General features: G+C 34.0%; 1 protein-coding gene across 4 annotated transcripts in view; it reads left to right on the top strand.

Annotated features, from left to right (window-relative positions):
• The window catches only part of LNPK (lunapark, ER junction formation factor), an 81,812-nt gene that overhangs the window by 54,720 nt on the left and 6,005 nt on the right, over positions 1–21,087 (top strand). For 2 of the 4 annotated variants that reach the window (XM_026492506.4, XM_026492503.4), the window contains exons 9-12: positions 4,600–4,812; positions 15,604–15,709; positions 17,068–17,138; positions 17,920–18,090. In XM_026492506.4, the coding sequence (XP_026348291.2) occupies positions 4,600–4,812; positions 15,604–15,709; positions 17,068–17,138; positions 17,920–18,090 (561 nt within the window). Of the gene's footprint in view, positions 1–4,599; positions 4,813–15,603; positions 15,710–17,067; positions 17,139–17,919; positions 18,091–19,187; positions 19,521–19,620; positions 19,704–21,087 lie in introns of those variants that run through there. The other 2 variants (XM_026492505.4, XM_026492504.4) reach the window with 2 other exon arrangements.

The raw sequence follows: 21,087 nt of genomic DNA, 5'->3' as shown, positions 1-21,087 counted from the left end.
GTGGTATTGGCTAGGATGAAAATCCAGACCTCCTAACTGTAGTGTGGTATTCTTCCCACTCCAGCTTAATACCAAAACAAAGATAAAACCCTCTACAAGTATGTAAACAATCAGTATTTAAAAATCTGATAAATCGAGAATTATTTGTATTATAGAACGTTTATCTTAAGAATTATTTAAGAGCAAGCTAGAGTCACAGATTTAAGTTTTTGCATAAATTGTGAATTTACACATTTAAATAAGTTCACAAATGAGTTTAGGAAAGCATTTAATTTGTACATTAGTATCCACATTTTAATTTTTGCTTTAGAAATTCTAGATTGCTTAGCTTTTGATTTATTGTGATCTCTGGAACCTTTAGATGAATACTACTTCTAATAGTTTTTGCTTATTAACTACTTGTTAAGTACCTGTGCTTTGGTTAAGCCCTTTGCATTGCTTATCTCATTTAATCTTTACAACAACTGTTAAGAGGTAAGTATTCCTATTATAAGGAAGCTGAACTGAAATTAGTCATCAACTTGGAAGAGGCTGCTTGTCCATCTAATAAACAGGGTGGAGCTGAAATTTGAATCAACACAGCTTGATCCCAGAGTCTGCTCTTTTTTTCTTTGTAGTTTCAAGTTTTTATTTAAATTCCGGTTAGTTAACATTAGTTAACTAACAGTGTAACATTAGTTTCAGGCGTAGAATTTAGTGATTCATCACTTACATACAATATTCCATGCTCATCACAAGTGTTCTCCTTAATCCCCATCACCCATTTAACCCGTCTCCACCCTCCCACTGCCCACCCCCCCAGCAACCCTTAGTTTGTTCTCTATAGTTAAGAGTCTGTTTTATGGATTGCCTCTTTTTTTCTCCATGTTCATCTGTTTTGTTTCTTGAATTCCACATGTGAGTGAAATCATATGGTATTTGTCTTTAACTTATTTCAGGCAGAGTCTATGCTTTTTAACAACTATCTTGTTTTATTATTTTAACCGACTGAGCTACCAAGTGCCGTTTTATCATTATTTTAAACTTTGTTTTCTTTTGTTTATTGTAATATAGAAGTTTTAAATCTCATTTAGATTCTGTTTGCTTCATTTTGAATTTAAAAATATAGACATGTACTCATACTTGGTGTAATTTTTATTGAATCAGTGGTTGATCATTGATAAAGATGTTGAAACATCCTCCAGTCAAGAATTGAACTTACGGAACACTTATGATACTTTAACAAATTGATGCGAAATGCTTGGTAAATCTTTTTTGTGGGATGGTGTTTTACATTTAAATGCAGGAGATGTTAAACATAACCAATATAATACGTTGTTAGATACCAGAAAGTTTTTAGAATAGTTATAATACAAAGCATTTGTGAATGGCAAATAACTAGAAGTGGACATATCTTAGATGTTAAAATTGGGACTACAAGAATATTTCATAACACCGTACCAAATATAGATTTGGTGTTGTATTGCTATTTTCACCTATTGATATTGTAACTCTTTGTTACCTGCTTTTCCTTTGAAAACAAGGAAAGTATGTTTTCTCCCTTTCCTGACTCTTTTGTATCACTTTTCTCCTTTTTTTGTCTAAATTTAGTTTCAGAAATTATTAAGCCACATCTTTTTCATGGAATGCTAGACATGGTGTCCTTTTTTAACCCAGCTAGTTATAGACCTCAACTTTCAGTAGTCCGTGAGTGATATGAGGGATGTATGTTAAAAAGGTACTTTAATTAATTGTCCCAGGGTAGATGTACATTCAGAGAAAGCAGTTTCAAGTCTTTGTTCAAGAAGTGAAAGAATAATAACCACTTTTAATATAGTTTGATATATTTTAAACTTTTATTTATCTGGAAGAAAAATGTCATTTTTTGGAGTTATGTTTTACCTGAAAATTGGCTAAAAAATGATTTACAGTATTTGATGCCTTGTTTTTTAAAAATTAATTTGAATGATCAAATCTTAATGTAAGTTCATTGATCTTAGTATCTTTCGCAGCATTTTTTTTTTTAAAGTAGTCTCCATGCCCGGTGTGGGGCTTCAACTCACAACCCTGAGATTGAGTTGCATGCTTTACCAACTGAGCCAGCCGGGTGCCCCTAATACCTTTTGCAGCATTTCATGGTTTTCCCCAATGTGTAACCACCTGTTAAGGTGTTCTTTGTGAATAAAAGATAATTAAGTAACCAGCTAATTTGCAGGAGATATTAGGATATAATTAGATCAGATAAAATCTGGAAATTTCTATATAAACTGCATGGAAAATAGCCAGATATAAAGGTAGTTCCATTTATATAATGATGATCTGCTTGTAATTTATTATTTCAGTGGCTAAGTTAGAGACTAAATTAAGAGCCAGAGGAAAATTAGTTGGTCTTAGTAATTACAGCTCACTAACTGGTCATTTGAAGATACTTTGTGTGAAAACGCTGTCATCTGAAATATTATGTATTCGATAAATGTGAGCTATCAATACAGACATCATTTAATCCTTATAACAATTCTATGAGTTAATATTATTATCCTAAATTTATAGATAAAGAAGAGAGGTTTAGTGACGTTAACCCATCTGAAGTCATGTAATGCTATAAGCTACAGCCAGGATTCTAACCAAACTTTTCTGCTAGATTGTAGTGAACTGAAACCTGATGCTAGAGCTGTACTTTTAGTCGCAATGAACTCTTCATGAAAATCTTTAACTGTCAAATAGAGTCCAAATTTAAAATATTTTGCTTCTGGAAGTATGCATTTTTACCAGTCATGCCAGTTAAAATTTAACATCTTTGGTTTCAGCCTACTATTTCAGGATTTGTGATAATTTAAGGTGATATATAGAATTAAAAAGCAATAAGCACTTCTTTACTTGAGATCTTACCATCAACATTCAAGTAAGATATTGGTGGGGAGGGGAAATAATAGAATTGAATTTTGTGTTATGGAGTAGGGGATCATGAAACTTTCCGTAAAGGGCCAGATAGTAAATATAGTAAATGGCTCTGACAGCCATATGATCTCTTGTAAATGCTCAGCTCTTCTAAAGCAGCCATAGACAATATATAAACAAAAGAACATTGTCATCAGGGAAATTCAAATCAAAACCACATTGAGATACCACCTTACGCCAGTTAGAATGGCAAAAATTGACAAGGCAAGAAACAACAAATGTTGGAGAGGATGTGGAGAAAGGGAAACCCTCTTACACTGTTGGTGGGAATGTAAGTTGGTACAGCCACTTTGGAAAACAGGGGATGTCCCTCAAGAAGTTAAAAATAGAGCTACCCTATGACCCAGCAATTGCACTACTGGATATTTACCCCAAAGATACAGACATAGTGAAGAGAAGGGCCATATGCACCCCAATGTTCATTACAGCGTTGTCCACAATAGCTAAATCGTGGAAGGAGCCGAGATGCCCTTCAACAGACGAATGGATAAAGAAGATGTGGTCCATATATACAATGGAATATTACTCAGCCATCAGAAAGAACGATTACCCAACATTTGCAGCAACATGGAGGGACTGGAGGAGATTATGCTAAGTGAAATAAGTCAAGCAGAGAAAGACAATTATCATATGGTTTCACTCATTTATGGAACATAAGAAATAGCAGGGAGATTGGTAGGAGAAGGAAGGGAAGAATGAAGGGGGGGTAAACAGAAGGGGGAATGAACCACGAGAGACTATGGACTCTGGGAAACAAACTGAGGGCTTCAGAGGGGAGGGGGATTGGGATAGGCTGGTGATGGGTATTAAGGGGGGCACATATTGCATGGAGCACTGGGTGTTATACGCAGACGATGAGTCATGGAACACTACATCAAAAACTAAGAATATACTGTATGGTGACTAACATAAGAGCATTGTCACATTTTAATAAAACTACAAAAAGGGGTGGGGGGAGCCTGGATTTGGCATATTTACCAGCCCCTGTTACAGAAAATCTTGTAATTTTTGCAACTAAAAGATAAGATTTATTTATAATAATACTGTTTATGCAAAGTGGAAGTTTTCCTTTATTGAATGTATTGGCAAAAAGAAAATTACCAAAAGACAGTAAGAGTATAAAGGAGATTGGGAATAGTATCTAATAGTAAAGACTACTTTTTCAGCATTTCTGTGACTACTTGGATTAAATACCTCATAAATTATGCGATAATTCCAGAATATACTTATTCACTCATTTCGTAGAGTTAACATTTTGCTTATCTTGAAGAAACAAATCTGCCATTTTCATCAGAGTTTTCACAAATTCTGATAAACTTACTTTCCTTTATCATAAATTAAGAAGGATTACTATATAAAGACATGACACATAATTGGGTGATGATTTTATTTTATTTGAATTTATTTTGAAAAGTGGTATCTGTAGATAAACTTAGATCAAGGCTTTTGTGTAAATATATGCAGTTGGAAGTGAAGGGTCAGAAATGGAGTCCTCTGTTATAGTTATTTTCGATGTTACATCTTATAAACTTCTTATTACAAGAAGTTTTGATGTTACGATGCTTTCTAGTGCTACAAAACTTTATTAAATGTAAATCATTTTGTGGTATTGGCTAATATGGATATTAAATAAAACATACGCTTTTTAATTCTTATTCTCAGAGATTCGTCAGCGAACTGCAGCTCAGAGAAACCTTTCTCCGACACCAGCCAGCTCTAGCCAGGGCCCTCCTCCACAAGTTCCAGTATCTCCTGGACCACCAAAGGACAGTTCAGCCCCGGGTGGACCCCCAGAAAGAACTGCTACTCCAGCCCTGTCATCAAATGTGTTACCAAGACGTCTAGGATCCCCTGCTACTTCAGTGCCTGGAATGGGTAAACAGAGCACTTAATGTTATTTACAGTTTATATTGTTTTCTCTGGTTACCAATAAAACGGGCCATTTTCAGGCAGTATGGAAATGGCATTTCATTTGGAAATAGCAGAGCAGTTATCTGATTAAGCAGGAGTTCCATATTCAATTAGCCATAACTCTTTACAGCTGGCACCTTGTGATACTGAAACCTATTTCTTGAGCTCATTTAACTGTTATGGCTTCTTTGTTTAAATGGCAATAAAACTTTGTAGTATTCTGTAGTCAATGGTATAGCGTATCTTTTTATATTCAGCTTTAGAATGGCTCCAGATTTATATAAAATGGGGATGGAAGAGAACACTTTTGGAATGTATGCATGCTTTTTGCTAAACTCTTCACATATATTTTTAAACATGACAACATGTTCCAGGAAGACTTTTTCTGCATTGTGGTATACAATACTATTATTGTTAATATGGGCTGGTAGATTTTTCTTTTATTTAAAGCTGTCGAACTTTACTATTTTCTGACAGATACTTTAGCATAAAGTTCTATTAAATTAACAACTGCCTTTTCTATTTCATTTCTTTGGATTCTCTTTTTTCAGTGTGGTAGATCTCTAGGGAAGATCCCATTTTGGGAGTGTAATAGATTATGTTACCCTGCAGCTTTCTTTTGGAGCGTGATGGGACATGGAAGTCTACTGCTTCAGCAGATTACATTATTTTATATAAATTTCCATGTCAGATTCTTGAATATAATAGTAAATTATTTATCTTATTTTAGGATATTTAATTCTAATTTAAATTACTTTGGTATTTCATGACTAATTACTAACATATAATGTATAATGATTTTGAGGCTAGTCAGTAGTTGATATCAGGTATTCACGGCACTTATATAATAAAAGCAATCTAAATGTTACTATGACAGTAGTTTTTTTTTTTTTCCTGCTTTTCCTTCAAAGAAAAGGAGCATAACATTTTAGAAGACTAGAAAACTGTTAATTTATAAACAAATTAATATATGTGCTGCCGAAGCGAGCACTAATTTATAAACAAATTAAAGCTGGCTACAAATGAAATGTATATAAATCATAACTTTTAGAGTAGTTATTGAAAAAATACTTAACTTGACATATAATGATGTCACTTAAGGTAGCCGTATATTTTGTGAAATTGAAAAAATTAAATCGGTTGAAAATTATTTATCTTTCTGTTGTTATTTGATTGATTTGAGATACCCATGATTTGTAAAGTTCTTAGTAGTTTAATGGAAGAACTTTCTTTTTATGTGAGAATGCATGAATTATATACATTTGTGTATCTAAGTTTTAAGGAAATAAAAGTTTAGCAACTTGTATAAAGTGATAAAAACTGTATTGCACATATAAGAATAGGGTTATAGAGGGAACGATGGCCTAAATTTCATGATCATGTAAAATGAAACATATTTTACTGAAGTTTTTAATTCATTTTCCATGTAGAGGACTATTTAAGTTGTACAGTGCCAAAAATATGAGTGAGTTAAATGATTTCTTATAGAGAAGATTAATAATTCATTTTTTCATTATGCCATATTTGTGGAAGAGAATTAATTTAATGTGTATTACCACAGGGCTCCCATATGTTTGAAAATTAATAACCAGCAGGTACTTGATAATTTGCCAAGCTGTGTAAAAATGACCAGTATTCCTACAATGATTGCTCTTGATGTTTGTATTAATTATCGTTATCTATAACAGCATAAATATAAAGATGTGTTATTTTAAAAATTATTAGCATGCATAGCATTTAAGATATTTTTATGAAATCTGTTGTTTTATATATCCAGATTCGTTTATGGACATTCTCATTTTGAACATACAGAAGTAAAATATTCCAGCATAAGTTAATTTGACTTAAAATGCTTTCAAGATTATAATTTGGCATACTTATTCAAGTTGAAAATTTGGTAATGAGGGATGACACTTAATGTGTGCACTCAAATTTAGTTTTTGATCACAATTGATTGAATGTTGTTAATACAAGTAAACCAGTAACTCATCTGGTGAAATCTGAAAAATGTTCTTGGTTTGTTATACAAAGAACTTATTCTAGAACCTAAATTTCATTTATTAATCGCTACAATTTTGACATCATTTGCCTTTTTTTAGATGGTAACAACCTTTAGGTTTGTGATTATTTACAAAACAGATCTCTTTTTATTAGCCTTTAAAATATTAATATAGTATTGCTACTCCAAACCCATTCTTGAGTACTTTAAAGTTTTGTCACAATCATTTTGAAAACCTTGTATCCTTATATTGTAAAACTTAATCCAACAAGGCCTTATTTTGTTGCAGTCTTCTATGAGGTCTCCATGTAAACCTTCATTGCTGCCCATCTTATTCTTATGTTCATCCTGCCTTGCTTTTCAAAGGCAAGCATCACTGATTAATTTTGTTCTCTCACTTTCTTCTCAGTGCTGCCTTCTGTGTTGTCTCTTAGTTCGGAGTATCTCCTACAAACAGTTCTTTCAGTTTTCAAAGATTGTGGAGTTACAATTCATAACTCTTTATTTTTGTTGTTAATGTTTTTATATGATGTAAATCATTAATTAAAACTAGGTTATTCTTCCACTGTCCACTCTCCATTTGTCTCTTCTGATATTGCCTAGTTTATAAAATACATGAACACAGTGTATCTTTATTTAGATCTTCAGTTTTTCTCAGCAGTGTTTTTAGTGTGCAGTATATAGGTTTTACACATTTTCTTGGTTAAATGTGTATGTAATTATTTCCAATTTTTGAGCCTATTGCAAATGGCTTTGTTTTACTATCTCCAGTTGTTCGTTGCTGATATATATAGAAATACAATTGATTTTTGTATATTGGTCTTCTATAATCTTGCTAAACTTATTAGTTTTATTAGTTTTTAAATAGATTTATAGTATTTTCCATAGACTATCACATTTTGAATAAATATAATTCTTCTTTTCTAATCTGGGTTCCTTTTATTTCTCATTCTGGCTTATTACACAAGCTAGAACCTTTGGCACAATGTTGAATAGAAGTGGCAAAAGCAGGGGAGCCTGGCTCTCTCAGTTGGTGGAGCTTGCAACTTTTGATCTTGGGGTTGTGAGTTCAAGCCGCACATTGGGTGTAGAGATTATTTAAAAATAAAATCTTAAAAAAAAAAGAAGTGGCAAAAGCAGACCTTCTTCCTTATTGCTGATCTTAAGAGGAAAGCAGTTACCTTTTCACCATTCAGCATGGTGTTAGCTGTAGGGATTATTGTTGCTTTGTTTTACATAGATAGCTTTTATCAGGTTGAGGAAGTACCCTTCAATTTCTGGTTAGCTGAACATTTTATCAATAATGGATGATGGATTTTATCAAATGTTTTTTATGCATCTATTGAGATGCTCATATGGGGTTTTAGGGTGTTTTTTTTGTTTTTGTTTTAATGTCTGCTAATGTAGTGAAATACATTGATTGATTTTTGAATGTTGGACTACCTTGCTTTCCTGGCATAAATCTGACCTAGTCATGGTGTTTTATTTTTTATATATGTTGTTGGGTTTGATTTGCTAAGAGTTTGTTAAAAATATTTGCATCAATGTTCCTTAGGGATATTGGTCTGTAGTATTTTTTTCTTTTTTTCTTGTAATGTCTTTGTCTGGTTTGGGTATCAGAGGTATAAGAAGGTATTCTCTCATCTTCAGTTTTCCAGACAGTTTTGTGTAGAATTTATATTATTTCTTCCTTAAATGTTTGGTAGAATTTACAAGTTGAAGCATCTGGGTCTGGTGTTTTCTTTGTGGAAGGTGTTTGTTTGTTTGTTTTAAACTAAAAATTCAATTGAACAAAATCTACAGACTAGTATCTCTTAGAGGGAAGATAGATATAAAAGTTCTTTATAAAATTTTAGATATTGAATAATTATTTCTTATTGAGTGAGCTGTGGTAATTTGGTAGTCCTTCAAAGGTTTTGTCTAACTCATGTAACTTTTGGATTTATTGGCATAAAATTATTCATAATATGCTTGTAAACAATTTAGATTTATGCCATTTTTCTTGTTCCAGATATTAGTATTTTGTATCTTCCTTTTTTCCCTAACTAGTCTGGCTAGAGGTTTATCAGTTTTGATATTCTCAAAAGAACCATATTTTCTCTATTATTTTTGTATTTTCTATTTTATTAGTTTTTACTCTTTATTATTTTTTTATTCTGTTTATCTTGGGTTTCATTCGCTTTTCCTTTTCAGTTTCTTAAGGTGGAAGCTGAATTCATGAATTTTAGATTTACCCACTTTTATAGATGTTTTAGTGTTATAAATTTTCCTCTACCTACCGCTTTAGCTGCATATCATAAATTTGATATGTTGTTTTTTTCATTTTCATTCAATTAAAAATACTTTCTAACTTCCATTTTGATTTTTCTTTGAACCCTCGGTTATTTAAACGTATGTTAGTCTCCAAGTATTTGGAGATTTTCTTGATGTCTTTCCGTTGCTGATTTTAACTTAATTCTGTCATGGTCAGAAAACATACTTTGTATTATTTAAATCTTAAATGTGGTGAGGCTTGTTTTATGTCTCAGAATATCATCTGTCTTTGTAAATGTTTTATATTCATGTGAATATATATTCTGTTCCTGTTGGTTAGAGTAGCTAGAAGTGTCAATTAGGACTAGTTGGTAGCACATAGTGTTGTTCAGGTCTTCTATATCATTACTGATTTCTGTATTTATTCTGTCAATTATTGAGAGGAAGCTGTTGAAATCTCCAACTGTGTTATTATGTGTGCATGTGTATAAATATGTATACAGTATTGTGTATATATACACTAGTATATATATAACATATATACACATACACAGTAAATATGTTTTTGTCTATTTCTTTTTGTAGTTCTATTAGTTTTTTGCTTTATGTGGGTTTTTTTTTTTTATTTAATTTATTTGACAGAGACAGACACAGCGAGAGAGGGAACACAAGCACGGGGAGTGGGAGACGGAGAAGCAGGCTTCCTGCTGAGCAGGGAGCCCAATGCGGGGCTCGATCCCAGGACCCTGGGATCCCAGGACCCTGGGATCATGACCTGAGCCGAAGGCAGATGCTTAACGACTGAGCCACCCAGGCACCCCATGCTTTATGTGTTTTGAAGCTCTGCTATGATGCAGATATATATTTAGGATTATTAGGTTCTCTTGATGAATTGTCTCCTTTTTCATTATAAAATTACCCTTTTCATCCCTGATAATATTCTTTTCTCTGAAGTCTACTCTGTTTGATATTAATACAGCTACTCCAGGTTTCTTTTGATTAGTGTTAGCATATTTATATATATATTGTTTCCATCATTTATTTATTTATTATTATTTTTAAAGGATTTATTTATTTTAGAGAGAGTAAGAATATGAGTGGGCGGAGGGGCAGAGGGAGAGGGAGAGAGAGAATCCCAAGCAGACTCCACACCGAATATGGAGCCCACCATGGGGCTTGATCCCACAACCCCGAGATCATGATCTGAGCTGAAACCAAGAGTTGGACACCTAATCAACTCAGCCACCCAGGTGCCCATCTGTCATTTATTTTTAACCTATTTGTGTCTTTGTATTTACTTTTTTTTTTTTTTTCTGTAAGCAACGTATATCAGGTCTTGCTTTTTTATTCTGACGATCTGTGGCTCATAATGAGGCTGTTCAGGCTACATACATTGAACAGGATTGGTATATTTGGGTTTAGGTTTAAATCTTCTATTGTGCTTTTTTTTTCCTATTTGTCCCTCTGTTCTATTACTTTTCTCCTTGTTTTCTGCCTTCTTTTGAATTGAGTATCTTTATCATTTTATTTTATCTTTTTTTATTGCCTTATTAGCTATATTGCTTTTTCATGTTATGTTAGTGGGTCTTTTGGGATTTACAGTATATGTCTTTAACTTATCACAGTTCATCTTCAAGTGATATAATACCAGTTCACAAAAAGCTTGGGAATCTAACAACAGTATAATTTCATTTCTCCTCTCCTGGCTTTTATGCTATTGTTGCCATACATTTTACTTCGATATATGTTATAAACCCTACAACAAATGATTATTTTTCCTTTAAGCTATCAATTATTTTTTAAGAGTTTTGGATATTTACCCACAAATAATTTCAGTTATTTCCTTTGTACTACCTCTTTCTGTCTGGTGTCATTTTTCTGTCTTTTAACATTTTTATAGTGCATTTCTGCTAATGATGAATTCTTTCAGTTTTGTATGTCTGAAAAAGTCTTCATTTTGCTTTCACTTTTAAAAGATGTTTTCACTAATACAGAATTCTAATTGATAATTTTTCTTTAAAAATATTGCTTCACTGTCTTTTGGCTTATTTTCTGATGGAAATCTGTCATTCTTACCTCTGTTTCTCTGTATATAATGTATCTTTTTCTGACTATGCTATGATCTCTTTATCACTAGTTTTAAGCAATTCGATTGTCTGTGCCTTGGTGAAAATTATGTTTCATGTGCTTAGGGTTTGTTGAGATTCTTGGATTTGTGGGTTTATAGGTTTCATCAAATTTGGAAAAATTTTTTTAATGTTTTTTTATTATATTATGTTAGTCACCGATACAGTTCATCCCTGGTTTCTGATGTAAAGTTTGATGATTCATTAGTTGCGTATAACACCCGGGGCACCATGCAATACGTGCCCTCCCCACTACCCATCACCAGTCTATCCCACTCCCCCAACCCCCTCCCCTCTGAAGCTCTCAGTTTGTTTCTCATAGTCCATAGTCTCTCATGTTTCATTCCCCCTTCTGATTACCCCCCCTTTTTTTATCCCTTTCTTCCCCCGCCGATCTTCCAAGTTCTTATGTTCCATAGATGAGAGAAATCATATAATTGTCTTTCTCTGCTTGACTTATTTCACTTAGCATTGTTTCCTCCAGTGCCGTCCATGTTGCAGCAAATGTTGAGAACTCGTTCTTTTTTTTTTTTTTTTAAATGATTTTTTATTATATTGTGTTAGTCACCATACAGTACATCCCCGGATTCCGATGTAAAGTTCAATGCTTCATTAGTTGCGTATAACACCCAGTGCACCATGCAATACGTGCCCTCCTTAACTACCCATCACCGGTCTATCCCAATCCCCCACCCCCCTCCCCTCTGAGGCCCTCAGTTTGTTTCTCATAGTCCATAGTCTCTCATGTTTCATTCCCCCTTCTGATTACCCCCCCCTTTCTTTATCCCTTTCTTTCCCTACCGATCATCCTAGTTCTTATGTTCCATAGATGAGAGAAATCATATGATAATTGTCTTTCTCTGCTTGACTTATTTCACTTAGCATTATTTCCTCCAGTGCCGTCCATGTTGCAGCAAATGTTGAGAACTCGTTCTTTCTGATAGCTGAGTAATATTCCATTGTATATATGGACCACAACTTCTTTTATTTTTTTAATGTTTTTTTATTATATTATGTTAGTCACCATACAGTACATCCTTGGTTTGCGATGTAAAGCTCGATGCTTCATTAGTTGTGTATAACACCCAGTGCACCATGCAACACGTGCTCTCCTCACTACCCGTCACCAGTCTGGACCACAACTTCTTAATCCATTCATCTGTTGAAGGGCATCTCGGTTCCTTCCACGATTTGGCTATTGTGGACAATGCTGCTATGAATATTGGGGTGCATATGGCCCTTCTCTTCACTACGTATGTATCTTTGGGGTAAATACCAGTAGTGCAATGGCTGGGTCATAGGGTAGCTCAATTTTTAACTTTTTAAGGGACCTCCACACTGTTTTCCAGAGTGGCTGTACCAACTTGCATTCCCACCAACAATGTAGGAGGGATCCCCTTTCTCCACATCCTCTCCAGCAATTGTTGTTTCTTGCCTTGTCAATTTTTGCCATTCTAACTGGCGTAAGGTGGTATCTTAGTGTGGTTTTGATTTGAATTTCCCTGATGGCTAATGATTTTGAACATTTTTTCATGTGTCTGTTAGCCATTTGTATGTCTTCATTGGAAAAGTGTCTGTTCATATCTTCTGCCCATTTTATGATTTGTTGATTTGTTTCTCACGTATTGAGTTTGAGAAGTTCTTTGTAGATCTTGGATACCAGTCTTTTATCTGTAGTGTCATTTGCAAATATCTTCTCCCATTCTGTGGGCTGCCTCTTAGTTTTTTTGACTGTTTCCTTGGCTGTGCAGAAGCTTTTTATCTTGATGAAGTCCCACAAGTTCATTTTTTCTTTTGTTTCTCTTGCCTTTGGAGATGTGTCATGAAAAAGGTTGCTTTGGCCGATGTAGTAGAGGTTGCTGCCTATGTTCTCCTCTAGGATTTTGATGGATTCCTGTCTCACGTCGAGGTCTTTCGTCCATTTGGAGTTTATCTTTGTGTATGGTGTGAGATAGTGGTCAAGTTTCATTCTTTTGCATGTAGCTGTCCAATTTTCCCAGCACCATTTATTGAAGAGACTGTCTTTTCCACCGGATGTTTTTTCCTGCTTTATCAAAGATTAGTTGCCCAAAGAGCCGAGGGTCCATTTCTGGGTTCTCTATTCTGTTCCATTGGTCTATGTGTCTGTTTTTGTGCCAGTACCATGCTGTCTTTGTGATCACAGCTTTGTAGTACAGCTCGAAATCCGGCATTGTAATGCCCCCAGCTTTGTTTTTCCTTTTCAACAGTTCCTTGGTGATTCGGGGCCTTTTCTGGTTCCATACAAATTTAAGGACTATTTGTTCCAGTTCTTTGAAAAATGTCCTCGGTATTTTGATCGGGATAGCATTGAAAGTGTAGATTGCTCTGGGTAGCATGGACATTTTAACTATGTTAATTCTTCCGATCCATGAGAATGGAATATTTTTCCATCTTTTTGTGTCTTCCTCAATGTCTTTCAAGAGTGATTTATAGTTTCTAGAATATAGATCCTTTACGTCTCTGGTTAAGTTAATTCCAAGGTAACGTATGGTTTTTGGTGCTATTGTAAATGGGATGAATTCCCTAATTTCTCTTTCTTCAGTCTCATTATTTGTGTATAGAAATGCAACTGATTTCTGAGCATTGATTTTGTATCCCGCCACATTACTGAATTGCTCTATAACTTCTAATAGTTTGGGCGTGGATTTTTTTGGTTTTCCATATAGAGTATCATGTCATCTGCGAAGAGAGACAGTTTGACTTCTTCTTTGCCGATTTGGATACCTTTTATCCCTTTTTGTTGTCTGATTGCTGTTGCAAGGACTTCTAGTACTATGTTGAATAATAGTGGCGAGAGTGGGCATCCTTGTCGTGTTCCTGATCTTAAGGGAAAGGCTTCCAGCTTTTCCCCATTGAGAATGATATTTGCTGTAGGCTTTTCATAGATGGCTTTTATGAGATTGAGAAATGTACCCGCTATTCCTACACTCTGAAGGGTTTTAATCAGGAAAGGACCATCTGCAGATTTTTCATTCTAGACGTTGTAGTTTTCATCTGTAGAAGTTCAGTCTGGGTCTTTTGAATTTTTTCCACGTCTTGACAACATACATTGAATCTTTCCTCTAGATTCTCAGTCATATGGAATATGGTCATAATAAGTGTTTTAACTTATTTGTATACTAATTCTATAAACTATCATTTCTAGGTCATTTTTGGTTGATTTTTCTCATTGGTTGTATTTTCCTGCTTATTTGCATGTCTAATAATTTTTTATCAGGTGTTATGAGTTTTATCTTATTGAATGCTGGATGTTTTTATGTCCTTATACAAAGGTCCTCTGAATACTTAAATCAATAACCCGTGAGTTATGAAGTTTTCCACTCTGGATGGTGAGAACATGCAATACTTTGGCCCCATGTGAACACTGTTACCTTTAATATTTGGGGGTAGTTTTTTCTGTGTACTCAGATGGTTTCATCATACACATGCACCAGGCAGTAGTATGTTGAACAGTATTGGGGATCCTCTGTAATATTTGGTGTTTTTGTTCTGTGCATTCTCTTCCTGTGAATCCAAGCTGCCTTTGTCTCCCCCAAGTTCCAGCTTTATCTCCTCAGACTCAAGGATACGGATACATTTTAGCTGGATTTACCCTCCCTGAGCTGCTACCTGGAAATTTTCTCTAGGCAACAAGCTGGGGCAGTTGTAGAACTCATCTTACTTACTTTTGGTCTTTTGGGGATCTTTATCCTACATTGCCTGATACCCAGTGTTTTTAAAACTGTTTCATCATGTATTTTGCACAGTATTTTAGTTATTTTAGGTGGGAAGGTAAATCTGACCCCTGTGACTCTATTATTGCCACAAATGGAAGTCTAATACATAAGATTTTAAGAGTCTGGGCATTTTATTTATTTATTTTTCTTTTAAAATATTTATTACTCATATAATCCTAAAAAATCTATTTAGTTATATCGATCCATACATGTATATACATGTTTCTTAACTTTTTATTCTTAAGTTATTTTTTAAATTTTTGTTAACGTACAGTGCAATTCAGTAGAATTCAGGAGTAGAATTCAGTGATTCATCACTTACATACAACACCCAGTACTCTTTACAACAAGTGCCCTCTTTAGTAAGAGTCTGGACACTTAAAAAATTAGTTTGTACAGAGCCTAACATAGTTTCATATCTTAATGGATTATGTTGATGGTTTTGATATAGAACATAATTTAACATTTTTTTTGGTGTGTAATATTTTTAATGAAAACTTGAATGCTCTGGAGAGACATATTTTTGTTTTGTTAAAATCTTTCAAAAGTTCTGACAAGCTTGGGTAGTACTTGGTAACTGAATTAAAATTTAAATGTATTTTATACGTCTACATTTTATATGTATTTATTTATTTACTAGGTCTTCATCCTCCGGGTCCACCTTTAGCAAGACCAATTCTCCCCCGAGAACGAGGTGCTCTGGATAGAATTGTTGAATATTTAGTTGGTGATGGTCCACAGAACAGGTAATGTTTATTGAGGTGGTAGGTAAATGAAAATGAGGAAGAAGTTTATTGGTCGGGGTGTGTGTGTGTGTGTGTGTGTGCGTGCAGTAGGTGTCCTACAGTTTCGTGGCTCCTATTTCCTGATTTTAGAACATAACAGAATATTTTATAGCCCTGAAAAGAGTAAATATTCAATTGTTTTTCAGTAAGAATCTGGATAAAGTATCTAGATAAAATACAGAAAAATATATAGAGAAAACTAATATTGTATGACATTATTTTTGAAGAAATTGTATCATTTCATTGAAACTTTTAAGCTTGAAGAGCAAACAATAGTGAAAACTTGGTAGGTTGTAAGAAATGGAGTTTTATAGATGTCAGTACTGGAATTGGTGATGGTGATGATTTTAACAACAATGAAGACAATTTATATATGTTTGACATTTTGGTTCTCAAAATACTTTTCCAGTTATTATCTTATTTGATTTTTACGATAACCCTAGGAAGATAGGGATAATGTGAGCAGAGCAAGTGTCATAGTGTAGACTTTTAAAAAATACTTATGATAGTAGAGTAGGTATTTGACAAGGTTATGGTTAATATTATCATTTTAATAAAAGGATGAATTTAATGTTAATATAATAAATTGTATATTATTCAAAACAGACAAGTTGTTCTTTGATAGGGCCAAGTATTTGTTAAGTACATACACAGAAAACAGAGAGTATATAAATAGGAAATGAGGAAGATGTATAACTAGGATAGATATAGGAATCATGATGTATGAAGTTAACCTTTGCATTGGATTAAACAAATTAAATTCATTTCTTTATTACAGACTTCTCAGAGGTTTTAATAGCATTCATTGTGAATCTCTAAGGGATTCCATCTTTTCCAGTCTTATCTGGTCACAGATTTGGGGTCTGTCATCCATAGAAATATATGTTAGGAAATACTGAAATTTAAGTGTTCTGTTCTTGAATATGTTTCTGTTAACTTAGTAAGGATATATTCATTTGTTTCTTTGTTTTTAATTTGGTGTATAAATTATATATATATTTTAATAATAATAAATTTTTATTATGTTATGTTAGTCACCATACAGTATATCCTTAGTTTTTGATGTAATGTTCCATGATTCATAATTTGCGTATAACACCCAGTGCTCCATGCAATATGTGCATAAATTATATTTTAAAAGGGTTGAAATTTTGGCTGTTACATTTAAAGAGTGTTGTTCATTGTTTACTAAGTAACTTCTAAACTGTTATGACGTATTTCACTGTGTTAAAATATAAGTTAGCCGTGATGGCTAAAGTAGCATTTCCGTGGGCTTTGTCTGCATTTGACTGACATGTTCATTTTTCCTTTTCATGTAGGTATGCCCTTATTTGTCAGCAGTGTTTTTCTCATAATGGCATGGCTTTGAAAGAAGAATTTGAATACATTGGTAAGAATTATTAGGCAGTTAGATTTAAATATTTTACTCTTAAATATTTCATTCTATGCCAATTCCTATGTAATGTCACTTTGTTTTAGGTACTATCCCTGTATGTATTTTTCAGGCATATTGATCTTATTTTAGAACACAGAGCAAAGCAGGAAAAACAATGCAGTTGTTTTCCTCATACAGTGTACAACTTCTAGGCCAGTTTTCTCAAACTTCACTGTGTATCAGAATCACCTGAAGAGCTTTTAAAGATTGCCTAGGACCCACCTACGAAGAGTCTGTTTTAATTGATCTGGGGGGAGGGGGACAGGCTTTGTTTTTAAAGCACCTCAGATGATTCTCATGTGCAGCTGCTATTAAAAAAATATTGCACTAAATTAATGGTATGCTTCTCAAATATGACATAGTACGTTTTCTTGGGCAAGTGAGCAGGGTTCTTCTGGATTTTAAAATACCTAATGATTCTAGTGACTAGAAATGTAATTTCTGTAATACATTTTAGATTATTATAGATTGTTTTGCTATTAGATAACCTGCCGTGTAACTTACAATGTTTTGTTTTAAAATTAATATTCTGATTCTAATAACAATTAGAAAGTGTGCTTGAAAATTAGCTTTTGTTAGAGTACCTGCCATGTTATTAAAACCTGAAGTAATTTCACAAGAGATGAATAATTTTTGAAGGGTTCTTTGACTATTTTGTAAAAGTAATCTTGAGAATTATTTGATTAGTCCCTGAATTTTTTTTGGTTTATGGTTTTATTTTTTTAATTTTCTTCAGCCTTTAGATGTGCCTACTGTTTTTTCTTGAATCCTGCAAGAAAAACTAGACCTCAGGCTCCAAGACTTCCAGAATTTAGTTTTGAGAAGAGGCAGGCAGTGGAAAGCTCAAGTTCAATTGGTCCCTTGCCCTCAAGAAGTGTGATTTCATCGGAGAACCAGATCAGTGAAGGTATGACTATGTTAATTAAAAAGTTTTATCTCTTAATGTTTGGAATTTAACAATAAAAGCATAATGTTTTTAGATAAGAATGGATTAATTTATGAGATTTTGCAGCATGCGTGTATCAGCTATTGCTCTGATACTTTAGCCTCCTGTGTGATCGGTCTGATGTATTTCAGTTTTAAAATGTAGGTTATACTGTGTTAAGCAGCATCTAGCAACAGCTAGGTAAACATTGTTTATGGAGTGACATCTTCATGTAACTGTTGGGAGATTTGACTAGTAGTGTTTTCATGGAGTCACTTTTTCAGTTTATTTGAGTGAAACAGATTATAAGAATTATGCAACTACTTGTAAGGGTAAGATTCTGATTAGATTTATGATTAATATTGGTAAAATATGTTTGTGCCTACCACTGGAATTGGTAAGGTTACCAGAAGTAGGAAACTTTGGAATTGTAAAGTCATCCTTGAGTTCTTTGGATAACTATGTTGATAGGACTGGTATTCCTTTGAAACAATTTTTTGGGGTCTGCAAGATTAACATTGCTAATGGATGCCTTTGATGTAAAAAAACCTTATTTTAGAGAAACAAAATTTATCAGAATTCATTGGTTTTTAGAACTCATCTTGTAGTTCTGTTTTAGGACTTGAGGAAGTTTCATGAAAAAATGGATAAGAGATGGAAGATCTGACTATTAATTGCCAACTATATTTCTTGTTAATATTAGGTGGGGAGATGTTTTCTAAGCAGCTCTGAATCATGAAGATGCTAAAGTTATTGCACAGGCCATGATATTTTGGTGCTATGCCTGATATAGAAAAAAAAATCCATATTAGAAGTTTAGTTCACATAGTTTATTTAGCAGTCAGTATTCATCCTTTTAATTTCTAGGAATTCTCATTTACATGTATTTGATTCCTTCTTTATACAAGTGCTGAGAAGTGAAAAAAGTGCTTTAACTGAGAATAACATGAGATATGAATCTTCAGATAGTTTAGTATGAATTTTTTTTTTTTAACTTGAAGAGTGAACCTAAAATATGTGTGTTGATTTGGGCTTGGCTTTTGGCTTACTAACATATATCAAAATGAATTTGAACACAGATAGTCATGACAAGAAGCCTATGTACTTTCAACGTGGAATCAATACCTTCACCTTCTCCAAGTCTGCAGCATCAACTCCAAACATAATCACGTTTTTTCTTCTGCTTAAGTCATGCTCTGAGCTGCATGCTGTCACATGCAAATCACCTGCCTTGCCATTGCAGCCTCTTGGAACAGAAAACTAAAGAATTTCATACTGAAGATGCCTAGAGGAAAAATTGAAGTCCTTTCCATGGGTAACCTTGCTTATGAAAGCTAAAGTGAATATTTGAAAGCTAATAATTGGGACAAAAAAAAAAAAAGAAAGAAAGAAAACAGTCAACAAAATAAAAATCTTGATAATGAGTCCCATGCTTTAATATCTTCTGCTAAGGTTGAGATGGATAGTTAGCAAACAACACCCAGCTATACCTTTCCTTCTCATCAAATCTAGGAGGAGCAATACCCCAGATGTCTCATTTTCTATCTGAAATCTCCAGAACGAAGTCTAACTGGCTCAAACTCAGCCCTAATAAGGTAATGTTAATAGGTGAAGACAAAACCCAAGGCAAGGTCTAATAACTCTGTAGGGCTAGAAACTGAAGCAACAATTCCATTTGGTTAAGACAGTCTTTGGATTAGTAACTTTTTCATACTTCTCCTTGGATTCATCAAAATGGCTATGAGAATCTGTTACTTCCTTGGCTTTCCAGAAGATTGGAACTTTTCTCCAAGACTGCTGTCTCACCACTATGATATACAGTTACCATTTCCAAGTGACTAGGAAGTATTCTGGTGGAAGATGAAGCTATATTTGTTTTGAATGCTGGAGGCATACCTTTATGATTATATTGAAGTGTTAAGACCATATCATCAGTCATCTCTGTACTGACAGCCAGTGTGAGGGCTTAGATTTCTGATTTCTATGTTCTTGATGCAAAAACTTGAGGCCTAAAAAAAAACTTTCCTGCATTAATTTATATATATATATTTATATTATCTATTTTTGCAAGGGAGAGAGAAAACACAAGCAGGGGGTAGGGGCATAGGGAGAAGCAGATCCCTGCTGAGCAGAGAGCCCGATGTGGGACTCGATCCCAGGACCCTGAGATCATGACCTGATCTGAAGGCAGATGCTTAACTGAGCCACAAGGTACCCAATTTTTATATTTTTTAAAGTAGTGAAATAACTCCTTGATAGTTGCAGAAACTGCAGAGATTAGGTTATTGAATTTACAGAGGGAACCAAAAGGTAAGTTTCTTCCATCTGAATTTTCCTTTCAACAAATATTCTTTAACTATTTATATGAATAATCTTGAATCATTAGAAGCAAGCTTTTTAAAAAAAAATCTATGATGCAAGACTTTGAGTTTTGTCTTGATTCTGCTACTGGAAAATTTTTCATTTAGGATGAGACACAAGGCTTTTGAAAAATTTTTGGATCACTCGTTAGAACAACTTATGAAATCTTAGAGTTTTCATCAAAGAAGGCGACCTAGAAGAAATTTCTCCCATTAATTTCTCATTTGGATTCCTAGAATTTTCTTCTAGAACTGTGTATCCAGATGCTTTGGTAATACTGTATTAAAGAAACACAAGAGGGGCGCCTGGGTGGCACAGTGGTTAAGTGTCTGCCTTCGGCTCAGGGCATGATCCCGGCGTTATGGGATCGAGCCCCACATCAGGCTCCTCCGCTATGAGCCTGCTTCTTCCTCTCCCACTCCCCCTGCTTGTGTTCCCTCTCTCGCTGGCTGTGTCTATCTCTGTCGAATAAATAAATAAAATCTTTTAAAAAAAAAAGAAACACAAGAAATTAGGACTGTGGATTGTCTTTTTATCAAAGAGCATACTGGATATGGTGTGCAAAAGTAATGAACTACTTTTACTTCGTTTCTTTTATGGCTGAATGAGTAGTGAATC

Source organism: Ursus arctos, unplaced genomic scaffold (assembly GCF_023065955.2).
Source record: "Ursus arctos isolate Adak ecotype North America unplaced genomic scaffold, UrsArc2.0 scaffold_1, whole genome shotgun sequence".
In the NCBI taxonomy this organism is placed as follows: Eukaryota; Metazoa; Chordata; class Mammalia; order Carnivora; family Ursidae; genus Ursus; species Ursus arctos.
Note: the sequence above shows the minus strand (reverse complement) of the source record. Positions and strands in the feature narration are given on the sequence as shown.